The sequence below is a fragment of the Neodiprion fabricii genome, chromosome 1 (genome assembly GCF_021155785.1).
Source record: "Neodiprion fabricii isolate iyNeoFabr1 chromosome 1, iyNeoFabr1.1, whole genome shotgun sequence".
NCBI classification, from domain to species: domain Eukaryota; kingdom Metazoa; phylum Arthropoda; class Insecta; order Hymenoptera; family Diprionidae; genus Neodiprion; species Neodiprion fabricii.
Window position 1 is genome coordinate 37,445,762 of NC_060239.1, and position 14,810 is coordinate 37,460,571.

Below are 14,810 nucleotides of genomic sequence, written 5' to 3' on the forward strand. Positions count from 1 at the left end.
TATCGAAAACTAAGCGGCAGTGCATAACGTACCGAGCAATTCGCAAAAATAGTAATTTTCGAACAATAAAGTGTGCCGAATATTAAAATTTCCGTCCAAAACTTGCTCAAAGTCCTATCTGAGGCATGAATTGAGTAATTGAAGAGATCAGAGTTGGAATTGAGGAGAGCGGAACTTTTATAAAAGAGTATGAATGGTACAGTGGCCATAAATGGCGCCTTATGTTAAACATGGAAAGTTTCGAAGATAAAAATTGTGGGCATCGGTAGATGGAGAAAGGTCGGTTTGACCCTCGGCCAAAGCGAAGGAAGAGGGCTTCTCCTCCTCCTCCTCATCCTCCTCCTCCTCCTTCTACTCCTCTTGCACAGCGAAGTGGTCCCTGACCTGCCTGAACCTTACTGGAACAGGGAGTGAAAAGAACTAAAATATCTCTGGAGGCTAATTACGAGAGGTTGGACCTGAGGCGCAAACCACCCGAGCGCATGACCGAGATTAATTATTCTCGAAGAGCTCTTCTCTGATGATGCAGAGAGCGACAAGTCTGCTCGGGTCTGCCAAAGTGATCCGAGTACTGGCAACTTCACGGAATATAAAAGGCGGTCAAGCATGGGGCTTGAAGAAAACAACGCGGAACTGAACCGAGCGGGAATTCACTTGGGGATCAAGTCGATCACTTGGATTCATCGGTAACGTTGACATCCGAGTGATTGTACCAAGTCATTTCCATTGATCTTCACGGATTGGACAGAATCACAGGGACTCGTGACGAACCGTTGGAAATCACTCGTTAAACTGGAAGAGTGAACGCAAGCACTTGACAAGGTAGAATTCCATGTAAACTACTCAGCATCGATTAAGACCATTTATCGATCGCTGAACGACTTGCGCCATTTGATTCCAAGCGATTGTCGGTGATTTCCACTGTGATTTCCACTAACATCGAACGATTCTTCTTGGTTTCAAAGAACACGCGTAAAGTCAATTCGCAATGTAATTTCCAACGGTCGAAGGAGCGTCCCCTCGAATCGGATCGAGAAAACACCCCAAAGAAAGTCCAGCCCTCGACCTGTTTCGACAGGTCTCTTTTTTCGGCCGTAGGGCGAAAGCGTGTCGAGACTCGCAGCAAGGGATCTTCCTCGACCATCTTCGGGTAAGCCATCAGCTCCCGGGTGAATTTTCTCCTGATTTAGTCGGGGGTGGGGCGAACGGGGTGGCGAGTCTCTGCCGGGGTGGACTTGAGCGAAGAACGCGGGGGGAGCCGAGGACGACGGCAGATGGTCGACGTGGACCCTGGGAAGCTCGGAACACGGAGAGTTCCCACAGCCAAGGCGCACCTGCCTCCCCCACCAGCTACCCCGTGACGTCACAGGGCTCTATATAACCGGCGGGGTGGCTGGACCAGAGCACATTCGCTGACAAGCCTCAGACGAGACGAGACTAGCTCCGAAAATTCGGTATAACAGAAAAAAAACAAACGCGCTGCGAATTAAAACGACATCGCAACTTTACGTACACAGTAGTAAACGCTCTGAAGTGTGACGGTATATAGAGACACGGTGTGCGAGAGTATATATATACATATATATATAAAAACAACAACAACGACGACAAAGAAAATGGCGGCAACAACGATCAACAGCCACGTGTTCGAGTGCGATAACGAGCTGAACGACAATCTGTACAACATCAAGTTGTCGACCAGCAATAAGCAGACCTCAAGTGCTCGACGAGTAAAGAAGATCCTGAAGCCGCTTTTGAGACTGCTCAAGAAGTCCGGAGGCGGTAAGAAGAGCGCCAAATCGCTCAAGGGACAGCAGAGGGCTCAGCCTCAGGTGGAGGTCTTCACCGAGGAGGTCGACAACCAGAACAATGCCAACGAGGCCCTGGAACAGCGACTTCTAGCCGGCCTGGAAGAGGCCGAGGAGGGAGCAGCCATCACCGTTTGCCTCGATGGTCAGATGACCGTCGTTCCCGTGGTTCCCGGACAGTGTTACGTTCCCGTTCACTTCGCCCACACCCACGCCGGCGACTTCTACTGGACGACGATCTCCCTCGCCGACAGTGACCTCTGCTACAAGGAACGAGCCTTCTCCCAGAACCAGCAGCCCGAGATGCAGGTCGCCTAAGTGCGATGGGTTCCATGGGTTTAAGCTCCGGTTCAAGTTCCAGTTTCGCGGAAAGCTAAAAAAGGAGACTCGTCCTGGCCTCGACATTGATTAAAAACGAGGTGCAACCGGGATGCGGGAAGAAAGAAGAGAGAAGAGTAAAAACGAGAGAGAGAGAGAAAGAGAAAGACTTTATTTAGACGTAAGATAATTATTTCAAACTGTGATTAGTAGTTTAAACGATTATTGTTACGATTACTGTTCGTATTCGAGTTACTTGTTACTTGTATGTCTATCTGATATTTGCTCAATTGAAAGAGAGGAGAACCATTTTGCGGGATTCGATTATTGGGCACGATCTCGTACAGCATGTTTTGCAAAACAACTGTCGAGATTTGTGATATACAAATTCCTTCAAAATATGAATATATATTTTTTTTTTTTTTCAGTTTTCATGGTACAACACACGTATACGGTTAAAATATTCCTTTCATGCGATTAGTGCGATTATTTTTTGTATAATCTTGTTTCTGCATGACGACAATTTCATTCGCACCTGTGATATTCGTACCTAAACACGTGACTTTTAGAGTTAGAATTATTTAACTTTAAGTTTCATCATTGTTGTAATATTGTAACATGCACACACGCACACACACACACACACACACACACACACACACACGCATATTGTGATATCGGCTTTAAAATCCTGTAGAAGGAATAATTCGATTGATCGACCATTCAGTCGCCACATTTTATAATTAAATGTAAATATTAAGATTATATTATATCAAATCATATCGTCTTCCAATTTTATCGTATTACAACCACAAGTGAAAAAAATAAAAATAAATTATACTATTATTTTCTCAAAAAATATTATTTTTCTACTTATTTATTTACCATCCAAGTATCTTTTTTATAACATATACCCAATTTCCTTTGAATATAAATTGCCATTAGAAATTGATTATAGATTATAATTTCAAAAGTATATTTATAATTAAAGAGATAATTAAATTCAATTGACTAGTTAGTGATCTAAAAATCACTTAATCAATCATTCGTATATCACTATTTATAAAAAAAATTCCAACAGTGCAGTTCACCTGCAATTTTGAAGAAAAATTTATTCCCCCCGAGGTTTTTAAAATAGTTAAGTGACTAGCCTAGGCTGACCATATTTTACAAATAATCTTCGGTCGTTGCGAGGATTCTTTCACAATGTGGAACCGGTCGAAGAGTAGAAACGATAAAGAATAGAAGAAAACCTCGAGATCCTTTCAGCCCCTCGCTCGTATATTTGCTCAAGGTTTTTAGGTCCGAAGGGTCTTGAAAAATTTCAGCGTCAAAATCCACCGGCTAAAGTATACCTAGTCCAGATTCCAGAGTCTGCCTCGTTTCTTCGCTTCTATCTATGATGAAACCATCGGAAATTTTTTCTCATTACGTATAATTTTCGAAACTTTCAAGCCTCGAAAATATGAAAAATATATAGAATAACCGATCACTGCACTGGTTACGGGTTATTAATAGGCGTATGATTATTGTAATACACCGATCAATCATGAACCAAGTTTCAATGAATTGTAAAAATAAAGTATGTAAATCGGTGCCAATTAACTCGTCCTTTCAAGGTTCGAGATAATTGCACTTGAGAGCTGAAATTATGCAGGGTGGAGAAAAACGCCGCTGCTACGGTGTCCGGGGGAAAAGGGAAAAGGGAAAAGGGAAAACAAGCAAACTGTGTGCGGCCGACGGTGACCTTCGGACATGTGGATCACATATGGGGATCTGGGAATGGTATGTGGGACAAGAGCACATGTGCTTTTACGCGATGAAGAGGATTGAATGCGCGTGATTTGGGGGAGGGTGGACGGGGTTGAGAGGAAGGGAAAAAAATGCAGGAAGAATTGTGTACCCCAACTGGCAAAATAACGCAGGAGATACGTGACAATGGACAACTGGAAGCACTGGAAGAGTGTGGTTCATAGATTATTGGTCATGCATTTGCCCGTATAATGCATTGAATGCGTTTGCAACCCCGAGCTGCTGCAGCATCCGTTTAAATGAAATAACACAGACTGCAGATCGTATTCTTTTAGGGAGTGAATATTCAAGGGGTGAATTTTCCACCATGGGTTTTAATACTGTCGCTTAGCTTGTTATACAGACAATTGAAACGCGCAAAATCGCATAAAGTTATTCAACGTTATTCTTTATTCAATTTGAAAATTGACAAGTCATAAAATATACATATCACCTGATTCTTTCACGATTAATAATTTTACATCACCAAATTTCCAACACACAATTGAAAAATTTCACTCGTTTCATCATTTTTCAAAATAAATTATACGTATATCTGTAAGATTTTCTTTTAAAAACGCGCTTCAAAAAATCGTTTCTACTTTTAATATATATATCTTAAAAACTTGGAAGACGTTTAATCTAATTTGTCGTACGTTTGAAATTATTTTTTACACGACGAATGCTTGACGAGAATTTTCCCGCGTTTTAAGGATCCGGGCGGAGGTACAAGGCGAAAGTTCTCGACTTATCCACCAGAGGGATGAAATCTAGAGCCTGAAAAATATGCAACCCCGATTGCACGCCTGCACGACGAAAAGTGCCTCAACTTCTGTCACGACTTTCTAATTCCCGCATGTTTTCGATACATAAAAAACAGGAGCCTAAGGAACCCATAATTTATTATTACAGCTACTATTAGTACTATTATGATTATTATCAGTTCCTCTAGAAAATTTTATCAGTAAGCACGATTTTTCGTTCTCGTTTCTTATTTTCAATGAATTGAATCACCATTGAATTAATACGTACCGACAATCTGTGAATCCGGAATTAATTAATTCAACGTCGTGAGAAAATTGATGAAATTTGTGATAAATTGCCTACGGATAAAAAATATCAACGAAATTTCTTTTCGTCGTATTTGAAGTTTATGTGCACTTTTTTAACTTCATGCTCGTTTATTCATTTTTTATTTGTTTTGTAACCGAGAGATATCGGGACAAGCTCGTTACTTTTTATCGAACCGTGTAAGTGGGAAGAGGAGGGCAGAGAGTCCGATGCAAGCTTGTATAACTTGTTCGAATTTTGTGTCACCCGCGGCCGATCGGCGAGGTGCGATGGATTAACGAATATATGCAAATGGGTACTCGCGATTTCGAAATCGAGCCCGGCATTTACTTATATTGAGCATTACATTCGTTACCACTGAAATTACCCGTTCAGCCAATTACCTCGAGATCGATCTGGTCTGTTAAAATGGAACGTGATCCGAATAAGTGACCAGCGAAATGTTATAAGAGAAAGACTGACGTGTATTGACAAAAAAAAAAAAAAAAAAGTCGACGCAAAATGCGGCGTAAAATGGATCTGACAACAGCTGATTGTGAGTGAAAAAATTTAAAATGACGTGGATGATGGACAGAGTTATCGATGTTGAAATGAAATATGAAACTTCGTAACCTCACCTGCACGGACTCTTTAGATTATCAAAAAAACAGATTCGTGTGAAATTAACAAAGAATACGTTGTAAAAAAGAATCCACAGGCGATTGTTGGAAACGCTTCACAATCGTGCGATGGCAAATATCCGAATCAGGGTATAAAACATTGCAGGAGATGGTGAATTTTCATTTAAATAAAATACGCGTTTCAAAGATGTAATCGCTCCACTATATTTATATTAACAATGAACTAAAAATGCTTTCAGCATTATTAATTTTTCGAATAATTATACGTAACATGCAACATGTTTCTTTTCCAACTTATTGTCCAAATATTATCTTGAGCCTAAAAATGGTAAAAATTTTATATCTGGGTAAATCAAATCCACCAACGAATGTTTCGATCCTACACAACGACGCGTGAAGAATATTTTCCTCTCCGTGAACTGTAAAAACAGGAAGTGAACCGTACCAATTTTCATTTGTTCACAGCCTCACGTCAAGTGAAAATAATTCATATTTCAGTTCGAATTCCGGCTTGTATCGCGCGTCGTTGTACCGGTGATTATATACAAAACAAAAACGACAAAAAAATAAATAAATAAATAAATAAAAAACCATATTATGATACGCAGAGGTAAAACACGGATGTGTAGGCTGTAAGAACGCGCCGTGGAGCCGGTAGGTATGTATTTATTTCTCGACACTCTCTCTCTCTCTCTCTCTTTCTCTCTGTCGTTTATTTTCCAGCGGTAGTCTGCGATGCCCTGCACGAGCCAGCCGACGCGAGGCCGTCGCGGCGACGACGTCGACGTCGATCGCGCGCCGGTAGCGTCGAATCGCTACAACGACGTCCGTTCCCACGGCCCCGATCGCACTTGGGCGCGAGCGCGCGCGCCGCCGAGTACAAGAAAAAGAGATCGAACGCGAGCGAGCGAGCGAGCGAGTGAGAGAACGAGGGGAAAAGATAAGTAGGTACAACAAAAAGAAACGCGCGCACACACTCGCCCGGCGAGAGCAGAGAGTGAGCGAGAGAAGTCGCTCGCATCCCCCGGGCGCAGCAACGCGCCCGATTACTTCTCTCTACGCACACTCGGACGCGAGCGACGCGCGTGGGCCAATACAAACCGGCGAGCGATCGGCATTCGCCTCGCGCGACTCCCGGTGTAGGTACGCGCAAAGCGGATTGCTGGCGTGCTCGCGCGTCCTGCTCGTGCCGAGCGCGCGCGCGGCGTGACCCTAGGCCGGTACAGTCGCCGTCAAAACCGGTGATCATCTCGTTCCACCCTTCTCCTCCTCCTGGATCGAGGAAGCGGCGATCTCGAGGGTCGAGATCGTGAATCGCGAATCGATCATGGGAACGCGAATTGATCGAGCGTTGTTTGAAACGATGAGAAATCGATACGAAACGGATGAAATTTGCGTAAAGCGTTGCGGCGAAGCGCTCGAATAGTCGCGCGATTGGCGATCGAGAAATCGCGGAGCGAGCGTTTGATATTACGGAAGAAATAAGAAATTGTTAGAAATTGTTCTGTAGATACGAGATGGTGTTTCAATTCGTCAAAAATTTTCATCATTTTACAGCTTACCGAGTGATTTCCGTTGGTTTGTACAATGATTTCTTGACTGGGGGATTTCTAACGCCGGGTAATCATTAAACATCGCATGACAAGGTATGGAAGTCAACAGAAATCACCTCAAAGTCAATATCAATTAAATATAATTGTACGCTCAATTTCGAAGCGAATAGCTCCTTGGTCTTAAAATTAAGGATTCGAGGAGCCATTCGCTTGGAAATCTGATGAATAATTTCAATTCACTTCAGTGATTCCTGTTGATTTTCATGTTGCCGGGTAATTATATTGACTTGTCAGTGAATCGCTTGATTTCCAATAGCTTCCAACGCTTGCTTTGAGTATTTTTTAATTAGTTGACGGCGATTTTCAACGGTATTAGTTTACCTCAATCGATTTCTAATCTATCGGCAACTGTTAAACCAATGAATTCGTAAAGTGTAAATCCTTTTCTAGGGATTCTGTGTCTAAAATATGAATCAATTGCGGTTTGATTTTTCATTTCGTTTAATAATCCGTCCGCATATCAATGACTCGCATTTAAAATAATCTCAAATTTGCAAAATTCTTACAAAATATGAACGATCTAGCTAGAAACTGTCACCATATTGTTACATCGTTACATGTGATCGATCGACATGCGTTTGAAATGAAAAGTCAAGTTACTCGAAATAACAGCATATAAAAGAGAATGCGAGCGTAAACTTCGATGAACCGGTAAATTCAACGACTGAAATCACAGATCGACTTTCTCGAGCGATCGAAGGTCTGTGTATACATACGATATAAAGAACACCGATAAGCTTATAGACGTACTCTTGTGTGCAGCAGCATAAGTCTGGTTCTTGCGGTCGCGTTTTGCGGGTACAGAATAATTCCGTTCCTTTCTACGTATATATACAACGTGATATACGTTAAAGCCTTGTTTAACTAAAAAAGTAGAACAAACCTCAGAAACTGATTTTGCGTTACAATAACCAAAAAAGGATCGACGATAGCGCAAAATAGTTAGGCGTACCTCGTTTTTCCTAATTCCAACAATATTCAAACAGTTTTTTTAACGATACCTGTTTTACTCAATTTTTCTAGTTACTGTAACGAATGAAATTTTTGTACTCATTGTACGTAAAAACGGATTATTGACACCGGTACCGGAAGTCGTTGGCAAGAACCTCGAACAATCAGCTACCAGCCGTAGCCATAATATCCAGCAAACTCGTCAGGCGATCTGACGCACGCGTGAAGAGCTGACTGGTTCACAGTGTGTGTTTAAACGGCATGTGCAAATTCCAACGAAGTGTATAATACAACTGGTTGTAAGCACGGAGCAATTAACCCGCGTAATTGCAACAACAATCATTGGCCATGGACGACCATTCAGGCGGAAAGAAGAGAAAAAGAAAAAACAACACGCGAAAGAACGTGCCTGGCTTTTACGCTCTTCTACTAACAGACTGTTGGGTGTCATGGAAGATGAGGAAGGACTCCGTGGTGAACATCGAGCTTACATAAATAGCCTTGATTTGATGTAATTTACGATACGCTTCGTTATCTCCCTACTATTTACGTAAACGGTAAGATCTCTCACTGTTAGTCATACTTTTTATTTCCCCAAAGAATGGAAAATACATTTTACAATTTTCATCAACGTAGACAGGGTTCAATTGTCTTCGGTGCAGTTTAGAATAGGTCCAATATTGCACGAATTATGCTAATAACAATGATACACTTTTATACATAAAATTGAAAATTACGTATCACCGGAATGTTACTGTAACAAATGAAATTTTTCACAGTGCAATTATACATCCAAACGCTACTTAAATACGTTCGAATCAACTTTCGAGTTACAAATTCCAACACCAAAAAAAAAAAAAAGAAAAAAAGTTTCGTCGCGTTGCAATTTTGCACTCTCGCGATGATTCACCCCCCTCCCCCCCCCCCCCCCCCCCAAAAAAAAAAAAAGGTGTCACGGTCTTGTCACGAGAACTTGAGTCGCGAGTGGTTTAGGTGCCTGTTGATAAAGGTTCGGGAGGTGGAGGTGGAGGAAGGTGCGAGACAAGATTTGTACAAACGTTTCCCTCGTGCCTCGAGGAGGTCTCTTCTCCTCTCTCTTCGCTCTCTTCATTTTTCTACTCGCGCGTGGGAACTCGAGACAGATGCAGGCGTCGCATCGAGTCCCGCGTGAGAATCTCGGGCAGATGGGTCCCTGCGGTCTTGACGCACCTCGGTCGACGTAGTACGTCTTCTTCCTTCCCCCCCTCCCACCTTCGTCCTTCTTCTTCCCTTACGCTCCTTTCAGGCCATCGTCGATATTATAATGTTATGCGCGTGTCCCGAGCGTGCGAGAGCCGATGCGAGGAACGTGGGCAGAACGTGTCACGCATTTTTTTCTCCCTCCTATATATTCATCTTTCTCCTCATCTCCTTTTCTCGTCTTCTTATTTTTTTTTTTTTGATTCAGCCTCGGCACTCCTCGGCATAATGGACCGTGCGTGCGTGTGTTCACGGTAAGGGTATAAGGTATACCTTCCCTCCCTTCGATTACACATTAACCCTCAATTTTCTGCATGATATTCTATAGCTTCCGGCTTACTTTCCCCGCTTTTATATTTTAAAACTTGGTCAGCCAGAGGAAAGATCAAAAGTCGTATCTTGTTTCTTACAGTTTGGTTTTAACGATTTTATACATGCTCTTCCAAACATTGTTAATGATTTTAATTGCCTTTATCGAAAACCTGTTTACGCGTCACACGTTTCATTCTGCAAGAATGTATGATGGAAGAATAGAAATTGGAGATCGATTCGCAACGCGTGGTGATCGACTGTTAAATCATGCAACTTTTTTTACAATTGCGGATATTATTCAGGCTAATTTTCAACTGACAAATGCTTTGATCGTGTAGAAGGATTGCATTTTTTAATAATAATTTTCACATCAAATTATCATCTTCACTGCATTTTCTTCACCTTGTATTCTGTGTTTGCAAATTGAAGCACAGAATCTTATACGTGAGATTACTCTAATCATTCAAAAAGAACATTCAACTTCCGTTGCATAATTTCAAAATTACAGTTAGAATTCGAGAATACATATATCGGTCCGATTAACCAATTAACCGTGAATTTTCATCATTTTATTTCTCCAGTTGCAATCGATTGATCGAAATCGTTTCCCCGAAATTTCGATATTCATCCACGTATCGGTGAACAAATTAACCAATTATAACCACAGAAATTTATCCACACGCTTCAAAATTCAAGCCGAAAATTCTCGAAATTTTCGTTTCTAATCACGATCGATTATACAATGTGTAACAACCGTGACGTATAAGCCTAGATCCAAATATAGGTATATAATAATGCGGCCCGACATTGACTTGTAATTATAACAGTTTCCGATTACATCGCATCCAGATAGACAAATGATTAATGACTCTGTCCGTATACGTAACTAGTAAGTGACTGGTGATGTCAGGCTTCTTAATATACGCGAAGTACACGCTGACTGGGGCATATCATTTCTAATTCATCGGATCCCGAAGGGATTCGATCTTAGTACGTGGAATGAAAGTTTTTTTTTCTTATCATCATTCCCGCACCTTCAGCGATATTTTATACATTAATTTTCTCTTTCAACGAGGTCGAGTGTAAAGTTACGATAATTAACCGTCAGCCTATCACAGCATTGCGACTTTGATTTGCGTCTAACTTTTGTCACTGTTATTTATTTATTCGTTTATTTATTTTTCTCTTGTCGAGCTATTTTCATAGGTTACGCAAATAGGAAAAAGGGAGAAGGAGAGAGAAAGAGACGGAGGATGGAGGCAAAATCTGAACGAAGAAAGAAAAAAAAACAAAATATGCAAGAAAATAAGAAAAAACAAAGAAGCCAGAAATAATTCATCCTCGAAACTCGGTGCACAATATTTGAATTTTACCCCCTAATTCACACGAATCCATGGAATAGCCTTAGACTGCGGATGAGAATAGGCGCGAACCGTTTTGCAACGTGTAAAAAAAATATGTGTGAAAAGGAGGAAAAATACAAGTAAAATAAACGAACACGACGCATCCGGTATCCTGTATTAAACAATAATTATTTTTTTTTATCATCCCTCTTCGACACGCGTCAAGTCTCAACGATCCGTGTTGGGGCGAGTCGGTTATGCGCGTTCATGGTTACCCATAAGTAGAACGGGGAGCAAGGCGAACATCGTCCAGCATCCTGCGTGAAGCGAGGCGCGGATAATCGAGTGAATGGACACCGGATAGTGGGATACAGAAACCGAAAGGGGGAAAGAAGGGGATGAAGGAGGAGACTCGAAGAGTCGATCGCTAAAGGGCCTCGAGGGCTTCGCTTCTAACAAGCGAACATCCGCGTTGCTGCATCAGCAGCGTTGCACTGAGAATAACTTCAATTTCTTATCACAGAGTTGATGGGAAATGGCTTCGTTTTTCACGATTCTTTCATTATTTTTATTCTTCACTCGTTAAAATTTTCAAGTCTCCTCAAATTGTTTAGCTTTGTCTGCTACACGCATCTTCTTCTCAACGTTTTTTCTTCAATATTCGTCAATATATATATATATACAGCATATATAAATATGCATACCTATATATAATACACTCTAATCTTCGCCTACTCAACGCTCTTTCTCTCTCTCTCTCTCTCGCTCTCTCACCTTCGGAGTGCGTCGTTCACGGTCCGGTGCACATCCCGTTAATTACCCACCTCAGCGACGAGGCTGGACCGGAAGTCGCAGGTTTTACATCAGCAGCTTTTACCCCGCAAGTCGAGTCGAGGCAGAGATTCACCGATGCGTTATATCAAATGTGCCGCGTGAAAGGGTAAAGCCTCGTCGTAGCGCCTTGCCGCAACATATATTTCGTCTCAAATGACCGAACCGACAGTTTTGCCCCCCCACCCCCTCCCCCTCCTGGGCGGAAGCGTCTCGTCAAATTATTTTTAAAAGTTATCAAAAAAAAAAGAAACAAAAAACACAAGCAAACCTAACCGTTAATAACAGCGAAAACAAAATTCCTGATTTTATGAAATTCAATTCCAGCTCGTCACTTTTACAACTAGATATATCGTTTTTCAACTGAAATGAAACAATGCGAGCGAATTTTTTTTCTCAATACTCGAGTACCTAATTTATACACTGTGTATGAAAAGAGGAGTGTTTCTTTTTTTCGACGAAAAACTTCCCATGTTAGTCAAAAAATGAAAATATACGTATATATTTGATTGTAACAATTGTTAAGACTGTTTCGTTCGAAATCGAAACTTTTATTTTACTCGTATCTCTCACGTTCATCCGAAAAACCTCGACTCCTCGTAGGGTCTTTTCGAAATTGTATGAAAAAGATATCCATCCGCAAATATTTCATTTTTATTATTCTCATCAACTACACGCAGCGGGTTCTTCAGTTGGAAACTGATAGAAAGCAGTTACTTCCAAACAGAACATACAGATAAGTTTTCAGTCTTATCCTCGCGTGCAAAGTCCGCAAAAATAAGGTTTAAACCACAAGGCGGTAAAATAAACTCGTGACGATTACTCGTTTCTTCGTCACGTGCAACCCAAGCAATCATCACCCCTAATTCCGATCTCCTTTTTCCACCGGCCGTAACTCGTGCATCGTGTGTACACGAGTTCGTCGCGACGCGCGTTGCACATGCCGACCATGACATTCCCATGGGGCCGAAAAATAAAGACGTGGCTCGCCCTTTCTCGACTACCGAGAGGGGATTTCTCTCTCTTTCTCTCTCTCTCTCTCTCCCCGCAACGAACCCTAAACTAAGTCGAAACTCGTGCAGACCACGCGGCGCGCATCGCGATGCACATGTCCTAGATTCCCACAGTCGAGCTTGCGGGGCGAGCTTTTAACCACCTTACAAGCACCAGCCGGGGACGCGATGCCACCGCCGACGAAAACTGCCCGGGGGCCCTGGGGTGAAACGCCCCCCCACCCCCCACCGGCCCCTGAAACTACGAACCACGACCACGTGTAGCCGAGAATCTGCCCGTGTATCCAACACGTGCAGATCGAATTGAGTCGACGCGACGCCTGCTCGTAATGAATATGTGTATATCATGCGTGTATGTATACATAGACAGTAGGGTGGTCGTTAATTTCAATCCTATGCAACTCACCCCTGGAATCGATGGACAATGACGAGAAAAAAAAGAAAACACAGTGTGTGAATTATTTCAGATTTTTAGCTCGATTGGAAGGGGTGCAGAAATCGATTTTATATTCAAATTGGAGTGGAAGAAAGAATAAAAAAACATCGCAATCGTACCTTCCACGCGTCGGATTTTAAACTACGCGTTTTTTATACACGTTATGCGATTATACAAAATTCTGATGTATACGTATAGGAAATATCGTTCAACGCATTGCGGAAGTATACGTACACTGAGAAAAATTTCATTTGGCATGGTAGCTAGAAGAGAATTCAGTTAAACAGACATCGTTAAAAAAACTGTTTGCATATTGTTGGAATTACGAAAAACGAGCTACGCCCAACCATTTTGCGCTATCGTCGATCCTTTTTTGGTTATTGCAACGCAAAATCAGTTTCTGAGGTTTTCTCTACTTTTTTAGTTAAACAAGGCTTTAACGTCAATTTATCGAGCATTAAATTTTCGCAACGATTGCAAGAAAATACAGCAACAGTGATCGTAATGAGAAAGAATAGTAACGGATACTATAGACTTTCCAGTAACAGCTAGAAAATTAATTTTCATTTTCTACCTAGAACTATATTTTTCGTTTGTGATACAAAATGAAAACAATTAAGGACTGTGCGGTAGCCGTAACCAAAAATTTCTCTCAGTGTATGAGCGAAGAAATCACGAAGCGTGTTTGTCTACATGCTTCGAACAGGAACGTAAGTAATCGTCCCCCATCATCTGCCGAATCCGGATTATTATAGATAGGCGTATAAACAAATGCAAGAGAAAAACTGCAACGATATAATTCAATCGGTGCGAGGGGTTCGCTCTTGATAAACTTCATCTCGACGTATGTATATATACACAAACACGTAACGTCTAGTAATATATAGATGATCGTGTAAGGATGTAGGGAGAGAGGGAGAGAGAGAGAGAGAGAAAGAGTGAGATTGGGGGAGAGAAAGAGATCCATCCCTCGGCAAGGAGTCCGCGTGGGAAACTTTTTTGTCGATGAGGTTTCTTGGGCCCGGATCCTATATACCCGCTCTGTTGTGAGAGGAACGGATTCACTGGGCCCTCCTCTCTTATACACCGCACCGGAATGACTGAGACACGCCGGTGCACGCACACGCGTGTCGGGCCCGGTTGCTCGCGAGTGCGCCACACGTACGAGGTACGAGGGAAGCAAAGGAGGCACAGGCAGGCAGTAAGCGTGTGCGGGACGACGCGCGATGCCGAGCCATCTGCCCGAGTCTCTCACGATTCTTGGAGGGCCCGTGGGGGGGAGGCGGCTATATAGATGCCGGCCGAATCCCCCCACGAAAAGGCCCACCGCCGAAAAATGGGCCCAGCTGCAACCCCCTCGCCCCGCCGCCTCGACCATCTTCTTCTTCCTCGCTCGCGTCGATGACGACGAGCCCGTACGCGCTACGCGCGCATCACCTAACTAACTAATGAGCTTGCGGTAGG

At 42.4% G+C, this 14,810-nt stretch overlaps 2 protein-coding genes across 22 annotated transcripts in view; one reads left to right on the forward strand and one right to left on the reverse strand.

The window, feature by feature from the left end:
• Positions 1-14,810, reverse strand: part of LOC124188063 (tubulin monoglutamylase TTLL4-like) — a 193,458-nt gene that overhangs the window by 153,650 nt on the left and 24,998 nt on the right. The window lies entirely within an intron of this gene.
• Positions 1,436-2,917, forward strand: LOC124188086 (enhancer of split malpha protein-like). Its single transcript, XM_046580439.1, has one exon. It carries the CDS (start codon positions 1,617-1,619, stop codon positions 2,124-2,126), a length of 510 nt encoding a protein of 169 aa, XP_046436395.1. The 5' UTR covers positions 1,436-1,616; the 3' UTR covers positions 2,127-2,917.